General features: G+C 44.2%; 1 protein-coding gene across 1 annotated transcript; it reads left to right on the top strand.

Annotated features, from left to right (window-relative positions):
• Positions 1-12,173: 12,173 nt before the first annotated feature.
• On the top strand, positions 12,174-21,006 carry CD96 (CD96 molecule; the record flags this gene model as incomplete). Its single annotated transcript, XM_027907052.1, has 4 exons — positions 12,174-12,404; positions 15,337-15,762; positions 19,182-19,291; positions 20,784-21,006. Coding segments are annotated over exons 1-4 (817 nt in total), but the record flags the coding sequence as incomplete, so codon positions are not given.
• Between the last annotated feature and the right edge of the window lie 889 nt (positions 21,007-21,895).

The raw sequence follows: 21,895 nt of genomic DNA, 5'->3' as shown, positions 1-21,895 counted from the left end.
CCATAAATGACAGAGGCACAGCAATGTGAGTTCTGTTGAAAGATTTAGGCTATCGTTCCAAGAAGTGTAGTTGTCTTGGCAGCAAACAAGGATTTAAGTACCTTTGAGACATTTGCATTTAATTGTGGAGGAATGGCATCACCAGCTGCAAAAATGTTTAACCTTCAGAAATGCTTGTCTTACTCATTAGCCTCTCGTTGGGTCACTGATTACAAATAGGAAGGCTGGGAGAGGTATCTGTAGCATGGCTTGAGGGCAAGCAGAGCCATGGGCGTTCAGCTGAGTCTGGCCCCAGGAGATCTCTGGGATCACCAAATAGTCTATTTCTTGGAGTTGCTAAAGGTCTGAGCTTGGTAACATAATGTTACAGGCAGCAACTATCTGTACCTTTAGCTGAGAGGGGAAGAGTCACGGGCCTGACAGAGCTGGAGAGCAACTGCCGTGCTGTTGAGAGCTGAGATGGTGTCTGGCCATGTCTCTTTATTGGGCACAATGATTGTGTCGTGTTGTTTCCCCCATTTTCTTCTTAGGCATAGAGGAGTTGGATGCATCTGATATCTGAGGAGCAGCCCTGTAAGTAGGTCAGAGAACACAGGGGTTGGGGAAGAGGTATTTTGGCTTCAGTCAGAGAGCAGCTCAAGATCCGTATGCTTTTTCTGTGCCACCAGAACTCTTGTGCTAAAATGTATGTACCTGGAAATTATTTTTTCTTTAAATTCCATTTTCCCGATTATTTTTTATACTAAGAAAAAAACTAGGTAGCCCTGCCTACGATTTTTTGAAAAACAGCAACAGAAATCAACACGGATAAAATCTTTGCGACTGTGAAGCCTCTCTAATTATGAATGCTTCAAAACTTGTTTGTGAGGAAGCTGTGCTGGACTTTGCAAGCACTGATACACAGCCACAGCTGCTTCTTTCTCCCTGGGAACCGCCTCTCCCATGAGTCACCACCAGCACGGTGGCGGTTCGATGAGCTCTGCCAAGGCTGGCTGTGTGAAATCACCAGCTAGTCATAATGAGGGCTCAGCAGGCTGTCCTTGAGCCTTCTGCCCCCTCCAGTTCCTCAGCCAGGATTCCTAATTTACTCGGCTGTCTTTAAGCACAGGTCTGATTCAGTACTGTGCTTGTCCCCAACTTTCCTGATTCCAGTAGAGTGGCTGAAAAGTAGCAAACGCAGTACTGCACCTCCTGGTGTCCAACATGGTAGAAATTTGCATCTAAAGGCTGGAGCTGGGCTTTCCCTTTATAGAAATTGAGTTATTTACAGAGAATCTTCTTCTCACAGAGAACACACAGAGAACCGTGTGTTTCCTTGTCAGTCACTGACTTCTGCCAAGTGCTCAGCTTTCATTCTGGGTCTGTTCACCATCAGCCCTGTCTTCAATTTATTCCATATAAACTGAGGTGCTGTAATTGAACTTCTCCAAGTCTGCACAGCCTGGTCTTAAAGTACGCCAAATGTCTTATCCAAGCTTTGATTACTTCTCTGATGGACTACAGACATCCTGCTTGTTTGTTTATTATGCAGCTTCTTATCTTGGTTGTAGGCTTGGAAACTCCATCATTTCAGTTGCACAGGTCCAGTAATGAGGCTTCCTACTTTTCTGGTCTGACTGGTGCTACCTTAGCCCTTATAAAGGGAGTAGAAGAAAGAGATGTAGGAAAGAGAATGTTATCGGGGTAGCAGTCAACAGCATAAGGAGAACCCTGGTCAAACACATCCTATGCTGAATCCTGTAAAGCTGCAAAGCTGAGTTGTTGAGCAGTACCAAAAGATACTAAGACAAGGCCAGAGACCAGAAAGATGAATGCCAGGGATTATCATTTCACCAAAAAAAAGGCAAGTAAATTAGAATAAAAGAATTTTTTCCAGAAATTTTTGCCTAGCAGGACAGGTTGAAGCAGTAGCAGAGTGCCCCATCCTTGGGAAGTGGTCAGAGTCTGATCGGACTGGGCTTTGAACAGCCTGGCCTAGTAAAAAATGTCCCTCCCCATAGCAGAAGGTTGGACTAGATGGTTTTTAAAAGTCCCTTTCTACTCAAATAAGTCCTGTGGTTCTATAAAAACTGCTTATTACCTTTTTCCGCTGTCAACCCACACCAACTAAATATTCATTGGAAGATAAGCTTGTCTTGGGGTTGCAAATTTATGTCTGAATCTTCATCAAATGGCAACGTGCACCTAAAATGCTGGTAGGAGTACAAATATTCTGATTTTTCACCTGCAATGATACCTGAACTTAGAAAAATATTGAAGATTTATAAATGCCATTTATCCCCTGGACTTGAATGCATTTGAAGGCACCGCAAATTAGAAATGTTTTAATCATGAATTCCCACTGGTAAGCACACATAACATCAGCAAATACTTGTCCAGATGGATGGACACAAGAATCAGTTTTGGCCCTAAGCTATCACTGCTCCTGGCCAGTCACATGTCACCGGTGAGTCTCGCTGACATGTCATCTTTCCTTGCTGAGAGCATCCAGGTGTCTTCAGTTGCTTGCCAGCCCTTCCCTTTCTTCACTGGGTTGCTCCCAGTCACTGTTCAGGCTGTGCCAAACACATGAGCCACTGGAGAAGGTCCATCTGCCAGCCTTTCACAGGGGAATAATTTGGGGCTCTTTCTCTGGAGGTCATCAGTACTGCCAGGATCTTGAACGATTTCAACAGGCAACAGGAGCCTGACCAAAAGGTTAAATCAGACACTTGCCTGGCACAGTTTTAATTGCTTAATAGGACAGTGCAAGATACTGCCTGCCAGTGCTGCTGCTCATTTAGCTGCCCTTAAATGTTGTTCAGGCAGGAAGGAGTTCTAATAAATTATTGCTGAGCAAGGAGCATGAATATAGTGCTGTGTCATGGAACAGGACATTTTTAAACTAATATCTCAGTCTTTCTGGGTCACAGTTCAGCTTCTTTCCTTTGAACTCCTGAAGGGGAATTCAGTCTATGCTCAGTGTTAAGGTGGGGTTTCTGTGCCCTTTTGGCAGAGCCATAAATGCCTTAGTTTTTCACATAAAGAGCCTGATGCTATAACTCAAATGAGGAAGATACCTCTAAGGTACAAACCAGCAGGGCAAACCAGCCTTTATGTGCAAGGTCTGAGACCCAAAAAGAGTGACTTCCACATGTAGCTTCCACCCTCCTGAAAGTATCTGCTTTCTGTAGTAAGATAAACTGTAGCAGACTTAATTTTAAGGCTAAACCTGATAAAGTCTGGAACAAGGCAGATGAAGTTCTATTGTTAAAAATGCAATGGGATATTACAGAAGGGCATTCTGAGTATGATGATCATATTGGCAGCAAAGCTGCATCAGGGCTAAGTTGTCAGAGTAACTTCAGCACAAGTTTTTGGCGTCTGCTTTGAGCAGCAAAAGGAATGCCTGTGTTCCGGCAAGCTTTTTCAGGCCCGGAAAACTGGGTGCTTAAAACTGGCCAAGAGTTACGTAGTTATGGATTAAACTACACAGGCACAAAATGTTTCCTTCAACTAATTCTCCAAGCAAAGGTTTGGGAGCACAGATGCCTGCTGAGCTTTCTCACTGGAGAGTCGCAGGAGACTGCCAGCAAAAGGTGAGGCCAGAGGTGCCCTCACCAGCCCTTCTCCCCACACCACAGTAAAGGATGCGAGCTTTGGCCTATGAACTAGTAGTTTTAAAAAGCCCCCACAACATCAGCTACATAATTCAGAGGTCTCTCCATTAATGACGTCTCTACAATGCACCTCAGGAAAGGCAGGCAGGGCACAAGAGTCCCAAATGCCTGGAATTCAAGGAGGCTGGGAAAAGCCCTGGCATTGCTGACCAGAGGGTATGGCTGTTGGCATGTGGCAGTGGCCAAACATGCTCCATGGAGCAGGCAGGGCAGTGGCCCTGCTTCTTAGCCTTGCTCTGTTTTGCACATGAAATTAATAAGATTTGTCATAAAAAAATATGCACGTTGGCCATCCGTGTTAATAATTGACTTAACGAGGATCTAACCGCCTCTAGCCCATCCCAGAGAAGTTAATTGAGGGGATTGTGTTTATAATCTGCCTTGAGAGTCCTAATCTCCTGTTCTGACGCTGCCAAGTCACGGATTGATTGATTGATTTCCGTCTCTTGGAGCAAAATAACAGCCTCTTGAGACAGACTTTGGCGGTTTCCCAAAGAGAAAGTACACAGCATGGGGAAGCAGGAAAAGAAATATAGGCTTTTCTGTGGTGTTTAAAAGTGGATTGCTGAAGCCTGCTTCCTAGAAAATGTGAACAAGTAAATGTCAAGCCCTTAGGTTAGCTTCGGGTCCTATGAAAAAGTTTATTGTTAGCAAGGGACTTGTGTTGTTTCATTTAGACAGTGGATGGTGAAGTTTTTTCTGAGAATTGATGCAAGGGGTTTAAATAATAAACCAAAACTGGTCAGCCCTGCCTTCTGAGGGGAGAGGGGTGAGGTCTTGCAGAGGTAACACTCACCTAGGCCTGGGGACCCCATCTCCAGAGGACCTGCCTGCCTGCTTGAAGTACTCTAAAATGGGTCAGTGGGTAGCAAAACATGATTCTGGTGAGAGAAGGAAAGGGCACCCATAGGGAAAGACTGCTGAAAACAGCAACTGAAAAATAGACATGCTGGAGAGCCTATCAGGAGATCTAATTTTTCATTTTTTGCCAGTCAGACTAACTGAACCTAACGTGTTTTTTGGTTAATATTTTTTTATGGATAATAATTCTAATATGGAGATAGATAATATACTTTCCCTGTTCAATATTTTATCAATTTTGAAATAGCTGATTAATTCCCTGAAAAAACTCTAGATTTTTCCTGTGGACCACCAGCATATGATGTAGGTGCCAATCCAATAAGGTTGTACTTTTTGTGTTCAGGAAAAGTGAGCAATCTTCCCTAGAATTCCAAGGAATTCACTTGTTGCACCCAGTGTTTTCAAACCTGGGCAGCATCCACATTGGTATAATAAAACTTACCTTCTGGGTGAATGGAGCACATCTGCTTCTTTCCCTCTTTGTTTTATATGTGGGTTGTTAAGGGCTTCTACTGTTCAAACCACTGAACTATATATGAATTTTCTTTGAACTTACATTTCTTACGTTTCTTTCATTATCCAATTTGCTCTCTTCAGCTTTTTGGGAATGAGAGCCAGTGCAAAGCCTGAGAGGGAAGTCCAATATCTGAGGGTGTTATGAGATTACAGCCCCAATCTAATAAGGATAGATTAGTTTTATTTCCAATTTAGCCATGAGCATTGCTGGTTGAACCAGATATTAAATCAGACTTCTAAAATTGTACCTGTACTCCGAGCAGCTGGTCAGCTGTACTGATCCCCAGGCTCAGTACTTTCTCTTGCATCCTGAAAGACCACGACTTGGCAGAAGCACTACAAACCAAATGTGTCTCTGGTGTATTCAGCTAAATCACTAAAATGAGCCTGAAGTGATTTTGATCCAACCTCCTGCAAGCAGATCTACGGTGCTTCTAATCTTGTGTTTTTCATGCAATTCTGTAGTGGGCTTTTCTTCTTTTCCCCTCCTTGACAAGCTCTTTGCTGCACAGGAGCCCCTGTGCAGGGGCAGAGGGTGGCTTCAGCCTTTTGGGGAAACAAGATTTGGGTAACATGAGTGGCTTCCCTTGTCTACAGAGTGATGCTCTTTTTGGGACACAGTCTGGAAGCATCCAGGAGCCACCCATCAACTTGTGCAGTTAAACCTACCTAGCCAATGTATATTTATTTTGAAAATGGAGGCAATCATGCAAAATAGAAGTTAACTGCTCTGCTAGAGGTCTCAAATGATTTCATTGCCATTAGCAGCATTGCTAGGCTTAATCAGCTGTGGAGAAGTTAAAGCATAACCTCATTTCAGGCAGAGGAAGAGCGGTGTTCAGTCGAGTGGTGCCTGTGTGTCAGTGGGTCACAAGCAGGCTCCGGGGAATGGCTAGGGAACACTTCAGTGACTGGCATGGAAATAGTATTGAGGACAAAGGGTCAGACTGGGAGGAGGGCTAGAGGAGATGACTGCTACCCTACTTTTTGTTCACAGCCAAAACTCCAGGTAACACTCAGGGATGCTCTTTATAACTTGATTGTCCCTCCTCCACTTTAAACAAAAAAATGTGTGAATGGTGACTCTGTCAAATCCCCACTAGGTAGAATATGAGGTTTCACTGAAACAGGAAACAGCAGTGTAGGGTTTTCCTGTTTGTTCTAGGAGGTGCCAGACTCATCTAGAATCTGAACATCTATTTCACATGGGCAGTGACCCCTACAAACCAACCAAAAACTGGAAGTCCTTCTTAATTTTGGTGTTTGCTGAAACTTTAGGAAGTCGTATTGAATGTTGAAAGAGGTGTTTTCTGTTGAAAACTATCTTAATTCCCCATCCTTTTCTTCAGCTACTTGCCCAAGAGCGCTCTGGAAGGAGATATGTTTTCAGTGCACGTTGCAGCACTAAAAACTCCTTGCAGGCTCCTTAGGGCAGGTTCACATTATGCCTTCAAGCACAGAGTGAACCAAAAGGTTTCACATCTGAAGTAGCTACATGTTACTCTGCTTATGGAGTGGAAAATAACATTATGCAGAAATATCCAAGAAGTTTTCTGCTCTCTGTTTTACCTTCTAACTACTCCTGGGCTGTACTTATCCCTTCTAACTGCAGGCTGGTAACTCTATTGAGATTCCCAGATTTAGGAATGCACTTGTCCTATGCTGTGCTCATCTGAGGTGCACTCACCTTTGTGTTGCCTTCTGGAGATGACTTCCCCTCTCTCCAGGACCTGGGGGAGGTGTCCTGCTCTGCAAGGCTCCAGGCTAAAGCACCTCAAGAGTCCAAACAGGCTCCCCTGAGATACATTTTTTTCTCTGCAGAGTCAGGCTCATCATGAGAAACCATCTCTGCTTTGCTTTTCTCATTTAAACTTCACCACCTTTTCTAAAGAGACAGAGTGTAGTGGACAAGTTTACAGATGGGGAAATATCTCACTTTCCCATGGTTGCTTCTGATAGCATGAAAGGTATTTATAGGGTTACAAAGATACTGCATGCAAACAGATTCCTTAACATCTGATGCTTTCAAAATATTTTGCAAAAAAAAAAAAAAATTCCAAATTATGGTTCTCAATGTCACTGTAAGTTGACCTTCTATTGTTGTGTTTTTTTTTTTTTTTTGAATGAAAAGTCAACTGCTGCCCCCAAATTGTCACTGGTACTGTATCTGAAGTCAACTTTCACACATTTAATCCTTTCTGTTTGATGTATTTCTTTAGTGGTGAATTCTAATCAGTGTGCTGTGTTGAGCTTTGGCCAGACATCCGTGTCTTTGAGAAGGTACTTGCACACAATATTGTGGAGAAATTTAAATTAATCAGGGAACCAAATCCATTGGAGATAGTCTGTACAGTAAAATGAGCTCTACAACCCATCTAGGTTTATACCACTTTGGATGTGAAATTAATCTTTTCAATTCTGACCAAGTGGTCTGTTGCTTGTCTTGATAACTCCCTCTGTCACGCAGACCTCAAGATAAAGCCCCACAAGCTGGGGGGGCTACAAAAAGGCCTTTCACAAGTAGACTTGTGTTCTCTCTTGCTGGCATGTCCCACAAAAGCTGCTCCGAGCATTGTCTCTGAAACCGCTGCCAAAGTGACCAGGGGATGACATGGCCCTTCTGGGAAGCTTCAGTGGAAACCTTAACCTGACAGGAGCAGGTGTTTCCCAGCACTGGCAGCAGGTTGTTTGTTTGTTTGTTTGTTTTTCCGAAGCTGCCATTACATTTTGTTACATAGTTATTAACCTACATCAAAACATTTTATTACAGGATATGGAGGAGGAGATGTGCAAGTGAAAAGCCTTTAGCTGATGATGTGCAAAACAGGGGGGAAAGCACAGCTTGTGCTGTACCTGGAAAAGAGAAAGAGACCAAAGAAAGCAGGGCTGGTCTCACATGAGCATTCCAGTTAATTTTGAAAATAATGTCTCTGTAGTCTTTCATTTTGTTGGAAATGACTGGGTGGCTTTCACACAGTGGTTTTGCCTTGATGTGTAGTTGCTGGGTCAGTGTGCTTTATATTTCTTTCGTTTTGTTCACTGGTTTCACTTTTTATACTCTGCTTTTTCAGTAACTTTCATTTTGGACCATGAAATTCTCAACAGCTTTCATATGGTTCCTGATGGACAGTCATTGATCAGAAATGGGATTAAAGGGGAGCAGAGGACCACAGGGACCTGTGGCAGAAAAACTGAGGGAGCTCATTCTCCTCCATTTATCCCCTCTGAAACATGACCTCTCAGTTAGGCTTTCTAATTAGAAAAACTAATTAGAAGGTGGAGCAGGGAGACATCCAGGGCTGAGCTGTTCATGGTTTTCTCCCATACTCTGAGCTGTCAGTGAAGGAGTAGGGAACAAAAGTTCACTCAGATCTTTGAACATCTCAAATTGCTGTTGTGTGTGTGCCTCTCCGTGCTGCAGCACCCCAGCTGGAACCAGGGCTGCCTGTGTCAAACACAGTGTGTAGGTAGGTGTGCAGCCATGAGGGAGGAGGAGCACAAGAAGAATGCAGAGTGAGAAACCCTCTTCTCTCTTCCCCCACTCCAGAAGAGGCAGTGCTGCAAGCTGCAGATGGGCACCAGAGCTAAGGGTTGGAAGGGGGAGACTGAGGAAATGGAGGGTCACTGGAAAAGACCAGTGGATATCCCACTGCAACCTCAGTGCCCTGTCCCCTGAAATGCTGCACTCACCCAACCCTCCAGCCCATGCCACCCACTCATCCAAGCCCCCTGAGAGCTGCTGTGGTCAAAGGTGCCTGCCAGCTACAGAGTTATTAGTGCAAGTTTCAAAGAGGCTCAAAACCAAAACACGGTGATGAAGTGGGAGCTTCTGTGCCAAGTGCCAAGCGAACCTGAAAGGTTAGTTTACTCTTTAATGAAATTCCTGCTTCAAAGTCTCCATCTCTTTTTCACCAGGGACCAGCGCTTTCTTTAAGCAATGTTTGGAGGACACCAGTCTGCAAGGGTAATCATCCTCGCCTCTGGCAGGAAGAGCTCGTGCACTAGCATTTCTGAAAAGGCTCTCTTTGTGAATAATTGAATTTGTCTCTGGAGTTCAAGATTTCTTTTTCTGTGGGACTGACTGCAGCTTTGCTTCTTCCTTAGGTGCAGCTTACTGTAATTGAGGCAGAAAAATTGTATCGCAGTGAAGGGTTTTGTGAGCATGACGCATAATACGGTGATTGCCGTGGAAAGAGTCATTTGTAGCGTTCCAAATGCCTCCTCCAGTGGTGAATAGATCTGCAGAAAATAATTTGAGGATCCCCCACTGCCACCCCTTACTCCCACACGAGGGGAAAAGAATTAATGCTTCATGAAGTGTCCCTGTGCAGCGGGCAGAGCCCCGTGCTGCAGTGCACTATTGAGGACCCATCCTGGATGATATTCAGGGCCCATCGGTTCCTGCCAGTGCCTGGGACACAGGCGACTAACATCCAGGTCAACTGCTTGTCCAGCCCAAAAGAAAATGCTGGGATTCACATATCCACTGACAAGGTATGTCACTTGCGTGGGCACAGCTGCTTTTCCTCTAAAACCTCCCAGCCTTGCAGTGATTTCTGGGGTCTCTCTGGAACAGCAGGAAAAATCTGCACATCCCAATGCTGGGACAATCATCCCTGTAGCTGCCTCACCAAGGAAAAGCCAAATACAGAGATATACTTCTTCCACCTAACAGCAAGGTCTGCTGTCCCTGAGCGTGTTTCACTACCACCTGTCATCCCTGCCATCCATAACCTGGTGTGTGACATCCAACTGTGGCATCTACAAAGCTGCCTGTGAGTAACTTTTCAGGAAAGGGGTAGTGGGGGAAGAAGCTCTCATAATAATTTGCCCTGCTGTGAGCAGGACCTCAAGTCTTGCTGCAGGGAGATGTCTCCCTGCCAGCAGGTTGAGGTAAGTGGTGTCTCAGAAGTGGTTTTTGACGCCATAGGCAGAGGCAGGGCTTAGCTGTTCATGCACATGAATGTCAGCAGCAAGGTGAATGACTATTTCAGGATCTGGGCTTGAGGTAGGAATTGGGGCAAAACTCAGCTCTGAATCGAACAAAAATCCATCGAGCTGAGGGATTTCTTTTTTGTCTGTCTTTCATCACCAAGCTCAGCAACGGCGCTGGGTGGCTGCATTCAGCCAACACAATGTATCGTGGCAGCAGTATATTTTTAGAGTATTATTGGGGGGGGGGGGGGGGGGGGGACAAATTCCAAGGGCAACATACAGTGATATAGTAACTCAAAAAAGCTGCTCGGGGATTTCTGTGGCTATTGAATATGCCACACAGCACTTGGACTGTCTTGTCAAATTGCGATGTGTATTTCAGATCCATAAAAAGCCTCATTTAAGACTGTTTTGCTCCATGTTACACAAAATACATTCTCTCATGGTACAAAGCTTACATGACCTGATCAGCAGGAGAAGTAAAGGTAACTGCAATCATGAATGAATGCCCAAATTTTAGATTAAAGTCCAGTTTTCTTTGACTCTAGCATCTGCAGGTAATCTCTGGGTTCTTTGTGGTCTCTGCTCTGAACTGGAAACCAGAACGTAACTGTTTAATGTTTTTACTCCCTTGTGTGTCTGTCAATTACAATGGCTTGACTATTCTGTTCATCCTCAGCTTCAGGACTTGTTGATCCTCTGGGACAGATCTTTCTCTCTCTATTGAGTTTCTAATGACAAGCAGAGGTTTCTTCCCCAGGGACAATTCCTTTAGCAGTAACCAGGGCACCCAGTGCATTTCCTCAGGTAGAGGAAGCAAAACAAGGAACTGTACCTTAAGCATTTATCCTCCAAGAAGTGTGGAGCCCTGACTGCAGCCGTTCCAGCTGGAGCCTTTATCCCTTCTGAACATGCTAGTGAAAGATTGTGTGTGCACAAATTAGGGCAGTGGTATTGATGCTGATTACGTCTGGTAGTGCACAAAATAGGAAAAAGACTAGTGAAGACTTTCTTTTTCACTTTGTACCTTGCCGCCTGGAGCAATGAGGAGCTCCATGGTGAGCAAATGTTGACAGTCAGGAAAAGACATGTCAGAACCCAGATAACTGAAGGATGGACCAGCCACCCAAGAGAGGGCGCTGCTTGTAGAGAGCATGGTCTGTTTAAGGGACTGTGACACTTGCCTTCTCTGCCCTGGTGGATGGACTGTGATCATCTCTCTCCCAAAATCCAAAGGGTGGGTTGTCCTTGGCCCCCTGAGCATGCAGCCAAACACCCATCCCACCTCGGGAGGAGCCAGCAAAAAGCTAATGTCCACGCTGTGTATTTGAGGTGTCCTGCCCTGCCCTTTTTGGTTTTGGGGAAACAAGTACGATAAGTAGGAACTCAAACCTGCTTCTTTCTGAAAAGCTGCCAGCAGCAGATCCAGTTTGCATAAGACTTGCCTGCAAAACTAGCAGGTGTGTGCCAAGCTCATGGAAATGCAGTCTGCTTCGAGGACAGCTCGGAAGGATGTGCAGGTGACGTGCAATAGAGGCAGGTGACAGGACTGGCAGGAACCACGCTCTTCTGCCTGAGGGTGCTGCCATCACCAAAGCTGACAGCTGAAGGACGGTACAGGGGTTGACCACACCAAGGGATGTCACCATGTGTAATGCTGTAATTCTTCATCTCGCAGAAAATAATTAATGGTCTTATCAGGAGCAAAAAGGAAAAAAAAATGTGAACGTAGAAATCTCTCAGTTCACTCTGTTATAATTTCGGGGGAGTGGTTTTGTTATTTTGCTGGGGTTTTTAAAGATACTGAGTATAGAGAGTCTAGAAATAATATATTTGAGATATTTTGAACTAACACATGAAGGAAATGAAGCTGGGGAAAGAAAGCTTTTTTTTTTTTTTTTTTTTTTAATGCTAGCTACTATGTAGTACACAGAAAACACAGAATCATCAAGGTTGGAAGAGACCTTTAAGATCATCAAGTCCAACCACTAACCTAGCACCACCATAATCACCCCTAAATCATATCTCAAAAACATTTTATATTCAACCTTAGACACCTGACATATTTTTGAGAGCATGTAAACCAGTAAACTGCTTATCCTGAGTTTATCTGAAAAAGCAAAAGGAAAAAAATTGGTCTACAAGATGAGCTTGCAATGTAGATGTTTTCAACTTAAAGGTTTCTCAAGATGTACTAATTTTATCCCTCTGGCAGGAAACTGAGGCTTTCACATTTAATGAAGCATTTCTTTGAAGTCATGCTAAGTGACTGTGTTGCGCATCTGCACAGGGCAGACCATCTCAACTTCCTTTTCTGAGAGCCTGATGGGAGCACCAAGAGAGCTACATACTTAGCAGAGCTTCATCAAGTGAAGATGGAAGAAAGGTGGCTCTTCTCTCTCTTTTGTTTCCTCTGGGTACCCAGCATCACAGGTAGGAGTGTCCGTGGGACACCTTGATTCAGTTTATGATGGATGGTCGGGAGGGGCAGGCTGGGCTTCGTGTGTCTCACTAGTGTGTCTCACAGCTACTGGCAATGATTTACTGTTTCCTGACAACTTTCTAATCACCCTAGTTATAACGTGCAGCTAGTAAGGAGTAAGTGGCTTGTGCTGACTAGCAGATCACTTCATTCAAATTGCCTAACCTGCCGGAATAGTAGATGAGATCAGCTCACGTGTACTTCGGGCAATGTGTGCTCATCTCAAATGGGCCAAAGGAAAACTGCTTTCACTGAGAAAAGAAAAAACAACACCTCTCTCTCTCTCACAGACATACCTGTGTATGGGGAGAGAGGAAGAACTGAAACACTGCGAGGGAAAATTGTACAGCTGCAAAACTTTAAATAGATTCTTCCCTTCTCTTTCCTTTCCCAGCTCTATGTGCTGTGTTAAAGGCTTGAGAAACAAGTTTGTCATCAGAGTAAAACTTTCAGAGAAGTAGAGTAAGGAGGGCTGCATCCCTGCCAGAGGGAGCTTAAACCAAAAACAGTCCAAGGAAAACCAAGAAAAAGCCTGATATTCTCAACACCCTCCACCTACCACCCCCAAAATTCTGATCACGTTCCATGCAGGAATACTTATTATCAGCTAGGAAGAACAATTTTGTAGGATACACATTTTTCCAGTTAAGAAAGGGAGAACTGCATGTATCTGACTGACATGGTAAGATGCATCTCAGAATCTGACATAGCCTGTTCTTATTTTCTTCATCACTGAGGCAAACAGGATTTAAAAAAAAGGAAAAATAATTCATATGTGTATTCATAGAAAATATAAGTTTTTGAATGCAAAGAAAGAAATAGAAGCCTCAAGACATGCACAGGAGAGCAATACTAATTAGAGAAAAATAGGACTTGGGGTTTTTTTCCTGAGGATGAAATCCTCACTGAAGTCACTCAAAGGTGAATGTGGACATCACCACGCCCTTTGTGGAGGTCAGACACTTAAATGTCTGTGAGTTACTCGAAGAAATTTCATTTGGAGTACAAGTATGAGCTAATGGACGATATTTGATTTGAAAAAACAAAGTTGACATAAAATGAGAATGCTTATATTAAAATGCTAACAAGAAGTTAAGAACACTTTTGCATGAAAGAATTTCAGTTAAAGTAACCTGACGTGCTTGGCTACTAACAAATAACACAAATTAAAATGTTGTTTCTACATATATAACTTTTTCAGCTTAATATAATCTCCTCAAGTGATAATTCGTAAGCATTCTTTACATGATTCTTTGACCTCATACACCACCAGCATGATTGTGAGAGTAAGTGTGTTATGTGTCGTTTGCCTGGTAGTCTGATCATAAGATTGCTAATTGCTTTTTCCTTAACTTTTACTGGTACAAAGCTTGCAGTGAAATCAGTGAGCATTTCCTATAATAATCTCCTTGGGCTGACAAAAAGAGTTTTCAGTAATTTTTCTCACAACACTTGTCATTCAGGCTGTTTTTTATTTACCCACTTACATCATCCTATCTCTTAGAATACAATGAAAAGATTACAACAGAGCAAGTGCGGCAATGAAACAACAGAGATTAATGTTGACCATGTCCATTCAGTAGCTTTGTTTTCCCCACACCTGGTATCTGTGTATCCATGTCGCGCTTCAGTGGATAGGTACCAAATCTCAGCCATCTCTGAGGGGATGTGGAGCTGTGCCCTTGTTCCTTTTCCCTGTCTAATCAGAGCTGATGGTGCACTGGGTCCCTGTCTTGCTCCTGGCTGAGCTGGCAGAGTGTGGACCACACTGCAGGTACTATCGAGGTTGCCTTACCTCTGACCCTGGCTTAAGTGCCCCAGAGAACTACACGGCAGAGAAAATGTCAAAGCAAAGAAATGGGTACCTACTTGTTTCAAGTAAAGAGGGCGAGCAGTGGGCACTTGCTGCTGTGGGGAGCCAGCAGTGTGCCTGATGGGACTGCAGGGCAAATTCCCACAGCAAATATACATTGATATTATGACACACAGGGAGGATAAAATCCAACGTAGAAGGGGTGTGACAAGTCTGTGTCTAAGAGGAACTGCACAGCTCATTTTTTCTGTGGACCTGCATGCCCTTTTGGAAAAGGGACTTTTTGTATATGGCTCTGTGTGTGTGATTGATTACTTGTCTCACTACGACTCCCCTGTCTATAAATTCTTCATCTCCTTGAGTTTGTCAGTACCCTGCATACAGGGGTTTGGGGACTGCAAGACTCTTACTCATAGGAGGGAGAAAGGGAGATAAATCAATTTTACTACAGCAGCAGCTAAACCAAGTAGTATAGGCTCCCGCTGAAAGCCCCTTCATTTCATCGATCCATTACTCCTTTATATGGCACACTAAGGACTGCCACCTGCTTTATGAAATTAATTGAGGAAGAAACCATACAAACCAGGGCAACTCTCTCTGACACTGAGACAGGCACTCGTTTGGGCCATGCAGGAGATGTTTAATAACGTGGATGTAAAGGCGACGGCAATGGGCAGGAGGGCCGCTGGGGGGTGGAATTAGCCAGCAGGGATAACTCATTTGTTCTTGCAAAAAGAGCTGGGGAATAACTGGGCCCAGCTTCTGCTTTATTTATATTACTTGAAAGATTCCTATTTTCACAGAGGCCCTTAGAGCTCCCATTTCTCTCCCGCAAACGTGACAGCAGCTCTCTGCCCTCTTCTAGACACACATGCATTTGCTTTCCCAGTTCTCTCTCTGCAGTCTGTACTGGTGGAGATTTGCTGTAAAACTCCTCCCTGGAAAGCCTGTGGTTACAGTTTTAGGGTCTTCATAGTTGTCTGTGTCTAAGGCACCAAATCATGTCAAAGATAGCTTAAAGCTTTGTTTGAACATTACTTGCACTGAAAATGATCCTGTTTGCTTTTAAGGCCAGTCTAGAGACGTCCTTACTGAAGCAGAAGTGGTCAGCGCTCTGCCAGGTACTGACGTGACCTTGGTGTGCCTCTTCCCAAAATCACGCATCACCCACATAATACAGACACAGTGGTCCAAGACTGAAGACAGCGGGTCTACCAAAATAGCTGTTTATCATCCCATTTATGGCACTCATTACTTCAAATTTTCTGAGGCTTCTTACAATTTTTCGGTGTCCTTCAGCACAAGGGAGTGCTGCAGCCAGGATGGCACAGAACCTTTGTGTTCCACCAATCCAAACGCCCTGTCTGAATGCAATCAGTGGGCTCTGCATCTGAAAAACGTTACCATCGCCCTTAGCGGGCAGTACAAGTGCAGTTTTGCTACTTACCCATATGGGACAAAGGCTGCAAAAATTCAACTTATTGTCAAGGCAGAAGGTAAGTGACGATGAGTGAGATGTTGCTTTATCCTAACAGGGGTGGGGGAGAGTATGAGGATAGATGAACATTTCTTGGTCAGTAATGGTGACCTGTTTGGAGTTTGCAGTGGATGTCACTGAACGTCGCTGCTACAGTTTCCTGTTCACCAGGCCCTCTTTAGTTGTTGTTATCCAGCTCGTGATTAGAAAACCTTATTTGTTTGGAGGAATATGAAGTAAGTCCAAAAGGTGTTGAGATGGGAAGTTCCCGCATTTTTATTTTGGAGAAACGTGCTGCGGAGAACACTGAATGAGCAGCTCAGGATATGGCGGGACCAACGAGGGTGGATCTCCAAACCAGGCTGTGCTGCTGCTATGGGCGTGCAGCATTGGGCACCTGAAAGAGAAAACACCATTATCTGGTTGAGGCTGAGGGCTGGCATCTTCAGGGCATGCTGGGTGTTAGCTCAATGTCCCCACTGTCAAAAACACACTGGAGCAAAACAGGGCACTGCTTAGAACAATCACGGGAACAGAGACTTGGCTGCTTCTGTCAGCCGAAAGAAAGCTGGAAGGCAGCATGACTGTTCTTGGTAAGTAAGCCTCAGGGGAGTGTGTGAACTCTAGGGAGGATATTCAAATTATCCCAGGGAAGGAGCAAATTGATTTAAATAGGTGGTAATGGATTTGACTACAAATTAAACAACAGTGGCAATTGTTAGTGCAGCAACATTGGGAACAGCTATTTCATGTCAGCAGTGAGGGCAAAAGTCCAAACTGCTGTGAAGATGGAGCTGGGCAGGGACAGCGAGCAAGCTTGCTGTTGTGCACATGGGGGACTGGATTTGATGACCCCAGAAACCTCTCCCTGACCCAGGTTTCTGCTAACAACCCAAGCAGGATTAAAATAAATGCAACAAACCCATTGTGGTTTCAGTTCAGAGCTGTAAGGCCAACCTGCTTACTCTGCTTTTGCCCAGGGCTGTAGGCATAGTAGATGTTCAAGGGTTAGGAGCAGGGTGGGTGCAGGTCATTTCAGGGGCAGCAAAGGGCAGCTGTGCTCCCACTGCCCTTTTAGCTTCATGATGAGGCCAGGCTGGTGGCAGGAGGGCCATTGGTTCCCATGCTGGATCACACTGGTCCTGCAGCAGGAGGAGGTTCTGTGCAAGACTCCTACGCAGGAATGTTTAACCTGATGGCCCCTGCATGGCAGTGGCTCCAAGCATGTTAAGTTGGCGACACACCTCGGGCAACCCTGTAGAACCTTCCTGCCCTGATAAACTCACAGGGGCAAAATGAGAGCCAGGACCTCTGTGCAAGTCACAGAGGATGGTGTTTAAACAGTACATGCTGGATAACTGTGCCAAAGATAAAGCTGCTGCTCTACCTGCTACCCCTGTACAGAGGTGTGTTATGGTAGTTCCCCCTGGGGAATTTTCCTGTGCTTCACAGGACAGAGAGGCTGGATCAAGGGGAGTACAGTGAGGTACAAACAGTGCTGGTAACCCTGTGAAACCCTCCCATGTTTTCCCTGTGTCTTCCCTAACACAATAGCAGTGCTAATCAGGCATTGCTCCTTTTCTCTTGCTGGTGCCCTTGGTTGATGCGGGCATGTTCAACACTGTTATTGCTGTCTGTGTGTTAAGCGTGGGCAGCTCTTGTTCATATCAGCATCGTTGTGGCTTTTTTCAGTAGCTGCATGAGGTAGCAAGCTGTGATACTGATAGCTGCTTGCTTAGAGAGAACTACAAAATTCAGTTTGCTACCTCTTGCAGGTTTGTAGTTTAAGGTAACCAGATCTTTTGCAGTGAACCACGTCCTCACAAAAGAAGGTAAAACCCCCTTAATCCAGCCTATGAGTGGAGCGGATAAGGATGCTAATGACTCACGAAGTAGTTTCCAACTATGCCAAACTGAAGTGAATCCAGATGGATTCAGCTTGTAGATACTGCTAAAAGCCTGCAGAGCAGTAGGCCTGCACAGGACAAACAAAGACAGAGGACCTTAGCTAACAGGCTGTTAATGGAGATGGGAATCAGAGTTGGGGGGGTGGGAAACAAGCAGATGGGACATGATTGTGAGAACGGGCAGAGATTGCAGACTGACCTCCTGGGGTGACTACCCATCTCCGTACTTATTGTATGCCGAATGGCACTTTTATATGCTAGAGCGTCCCAGCAAAGTCTCCTGTGTACCTTTCTTCCTGGAGAAACTATATAATTGCTTCTTTTGTCCTTTCCTTATCCTTTCTGCATTATCTAGCCCATTAGGTCTTCTACACTCTGTGTCCTGCTGCAAGAGCTGCTTAACTGGTGAGCCGTGCAGGAAAGCTGCTTCTGCCACCGGGTCTCCTGGTCACAACTCTGGGCTCTGCCTTTCTTCACATCCCCGTGGCACAGGCTGTGTGCTGGCACCATTGCCCTGTGCTTGCATACAAAGCACAGACACAAAGGAAGTTACAGTCACCACAAAGTCCCCACTGAAAAATAACGTGACAGTCCGAGACAGCTAGATATTTTCACTCCCCTCAAGACAAAAAATAAAAGAAATACATATCTACTTTATCTCAACATAGAAACCAGAGCTACCAGGGAAGCAAAGCTGAAGAGTCTCCCTGCGGTGTGTACTGACTGGCTGCCTGCAGGGAAGAGGGAAGGCAGGTCACGGCAGGCAGGGAGGATGGCACAGCAGGCTGAACCACACTATCACCCACTGCACGGCTGGGGGTCAGAGAGGTCGGTACTGACCGCACCACTCATAGCACCTCCAGCCCATCACCACTGCTCTTCCTGTTTGAGTGCACACATGCACACAGACCCGACCTCCGAGCCAGAGCTGTGCTCTTGCCAGTGCACCACTCCGCCCTCCCACAGCTGGGCTGGAGCCCTGGGCTGAGAATAGGAAATGCTGAAATGCCTTTTCAAACGGATAAGAGTAACAAGTTTTCTGCTTCTTGAAGTGGGCAGGTTGGAGAATAACAACAGGAGGTTAACCTGACATGCTGAATATCCTGCTTAGTGAAAAGAAGGTCTGCAAGTTTCTTCAGAGAAAAGGAAATATGGGTGCACAGAAGTGATGTGAAGGTTTATTGCTGCAGAAAGAAAAAAATGTCAGAGAAAAACTGAAGCTTCAAATTATTCTCAGCTCCAAAAGGAGACATCTTGATCCTGCAATTAAGAAAACCTTTTATAAGAATTACCAAAAAATTCAGGTAAAGCTGTGAATTGAGCCATGACACTACCTCTAGAATCAGATGTAGGGCTTTCACTTAACAAATGTTTCTGTGGGAAATGGTTGAAAATTACAGCTCCATTCTAGTCAAAAAAAGTGTCTGTTCATTGAACAAAAGACTAGTCAGCGTTGGTTTTCAAAGCACAATGAACGTCATGTTTCTGATTTTCCTTCTTGGGCTTTTTGTTGTTGTTACAATGATAAAAGAGGAGCAGCACTACCTGAAGAAAGTGTGGTTAAACCAGACTTTAGAAATTCCATGCCTTGAGGACACGACCTCAGAAGATTTGTCCACTTATCCTTTGAAATGGCTAGTGGTAAGTAGTTTTCATCTCATGTGTAAAGTTCGGAAAGGACTACAGGGTATTTTTGCAGATTGAAATAGAAATGTTCTACTCTAGTGTGTCCTGTAGAACCTGCTAAACAAAGCATATCAGTCACGTTGGACTGTGATAAAAAAGGGAAAAAATATAAACATGGGTTTGCAACATACACACCATAATAGCTGTTAAAGAAACACAGAGGTAAAATTCCCTACTTTTTTTTTTTTTTTTCTTTTTTTTTATTTTCGGGACCACACACAGTGCAGGGCCATGGAAAGTGGCAAATATAACAAAAGTAAAATATTTTTTGTGTTGGATTTCTCAGGGATTTTTTTTTTTTGTAGTGAGGCTTTAGTATCTGAAAAATACATGGTTACAGTGTAGGGTAGTAAGATATCAGGCTGCTTTGAGATAAAAAAAAAAGGTACTGACTAATGTTTTTGGTTTTCTTAACCTCTGTGTCACGGATGCCCACTGAAGACATGCAAACCTAGTTATCAAGATAACCACATGAAAAACTATTTTAAAGCAATTTGCTGTGAGATGTAAAGCTTGCTATATTTTTGTACTTTATCTCACTCTCTGGATAAATATTTATAAGCATGTTTTAATGTAACCTTTTAACATTCATTTCAGCATATAAAGATAAGCATCAGCCAGCAGTTCCTTGAGCTTTGCCTGTTCATTTATATCTGTTGTCACTGAGGAGCTGTAACTGTTGAGGGTTTCCTTAAAGGTGATTTTCAAATATTTTAGGTATTTTAACCTTTTGTCCTGGTTCATTATCTATTTCGATCTCCCCTATGCAGCCCATTCTTGATATTGAAATTTTAAGGGAACAGCCTTGTCCTTACTGATCTTTAGTTTTGCTAGTTCACTCTACAAAGCAGCAGAAGAAAATGGAAAAAAAAAACCCCATGGGTCAGCACAATGACATCTGTGGATTGCCACTGTCATACAGAGTATAGCTTGCAAATATGTACTGGCACAGATGTCCAGGATGTACCTCTATCTGTAGGCTGTACCTATGTCTAAGGGTGGCTGCCACACAGGCAACAAGAGGAGATGACTTTTGGTATTATCAAATTCTAGCTATTTAAAATTCCCAAAGAGCAAAGTTTTTCTTGGAATTTTGGTCGTATTTAGTATGTATGGGATGTTCAGCATAACTTAAAGACTGTTGCAGTGAGAAAGCAGCTCTGTTGGCCCTCCCTGCAGGATACAGAGATCAGGATTCATCAGACACAGCTATTTACTCCATATTTTTGTTGGTAAGAAGATGACTGCTCTTGATGTTGAAATTCTGGGAGAGAATGTATTCAGGAAAAAAACTAAATGTTGCAAGTGTCCACTCCACTTACTACTACCCAATGCTATGGGTGAGAGGGAAGATTTTGATAGTGGGAATAAAGTTGGCCTACAAAAATGTTTTTCTCTCCATGTGTCCAGTCTGTCTTCACTACACGGTGGGTTTTTCTTTTCACAGGGTGACAACGACAGGAAAGAGGAACTTGTGACCAAGGAGCCCTCCTGTCCTGCCGTGTACAGGAACAGCAGCTCAGTGTACGGGCAAAGAGTCCGCCTGGGTCTGAATAACACTCTAAAGATTTTTCCCATCAAAATCACTGATGATGGCAGAGTCTTTTCCTGCCACGTGATGTATCACCCCGAGAGAGTCCAGAAGAGCAGCACCACTGTGAGAGTATACGGTAAGGGGCTTATGCCAACTGCCTGCTTCCTTGCACTTGGATGGGTAACGCTCCTCTCTGCTTCTGAAGCCAACAACTTGAAACACACTGATTGGTTTTTTTACTATAAACATATTTACATTGTAATTTTTTTCAGCTGCAGTGAGATAAAATGTTGGAAAATAACCCTGTAGTTCTTAGAGGAATTTGAGGCTATTCCTTCAATTCCTTCAACTTCGGGCATGAAAAAATAGTAGATTTGTTGCACATGTATCACCCCCACTGGCATGTGCATGGCCAGTGTCTTACCCTGATGTGTAGGCTTATGTTTGCAGGTTACAGGTCATCAAGATCTCTGTGCCCCAAATGACCATGCTGCCCGTGGTTAGGAAATCATGGCCAAAAGTTAGTGAGCAGTTTGGAACTACTGCTGTTGCAAAGTCACATCCTCAAAAGTATGTGATATTCAACTGCTGCCAAATGCTCTGGCTCTGAAAATGAGGGTCCTGACTGGGGAGTCTCCAGCTGGTCAGGAGTGATGGATCCTGTGAACTGCAAACATGTGGGCTGGCATTTCATGCTGGAAGCCTTCCCCATCTTTAGTTACTTGTTCTGTTCCCTTTCTAATGGCTTAGAAACTACTCTACAATTGCTGAGGTACAATTGAATCAAAAAAATGCTGCCCATTTGAAAATGAGGCTTTATTTTCTGGTTATAGATCTGTTGGTCTGGAAAACATATTTCCAAAGCTCCTAAAATGAATGGGTGTTAAACAGTGGGTCTGTCAGCAGTCCCTTGACTGTAGCTGATTGTCCCAGGAAGCCCACACCTTGAGGCTGGCATGGCCATGCGGGGCTGATGCTCTGAATTCAAAGGAAGGTTCAACAGGGAGCAGCAAAGAAAAGAAAAA

Source organism: Empidonax traillii, unplaced genomic scaffold (genome assembly GCF_003031625.1).
Source record: "Empidonax traillii isolate 1590-97213 ecotype Southwest subspecies unplaced genomic scaffold, ASM303162v1 scaffold1396:size119595, whole genome shotgun sequence".
Classification (NCBI taxonomy): domain Eukaryota; kingdom Metazoa; phylum Chordata; class Aves; order Passeriformes; family Tyrannidae; genus Empidonax; species Empidonax traillii.
This window is presented reverse-complemented; position numbering and strand designations above follow the sequence as displayed.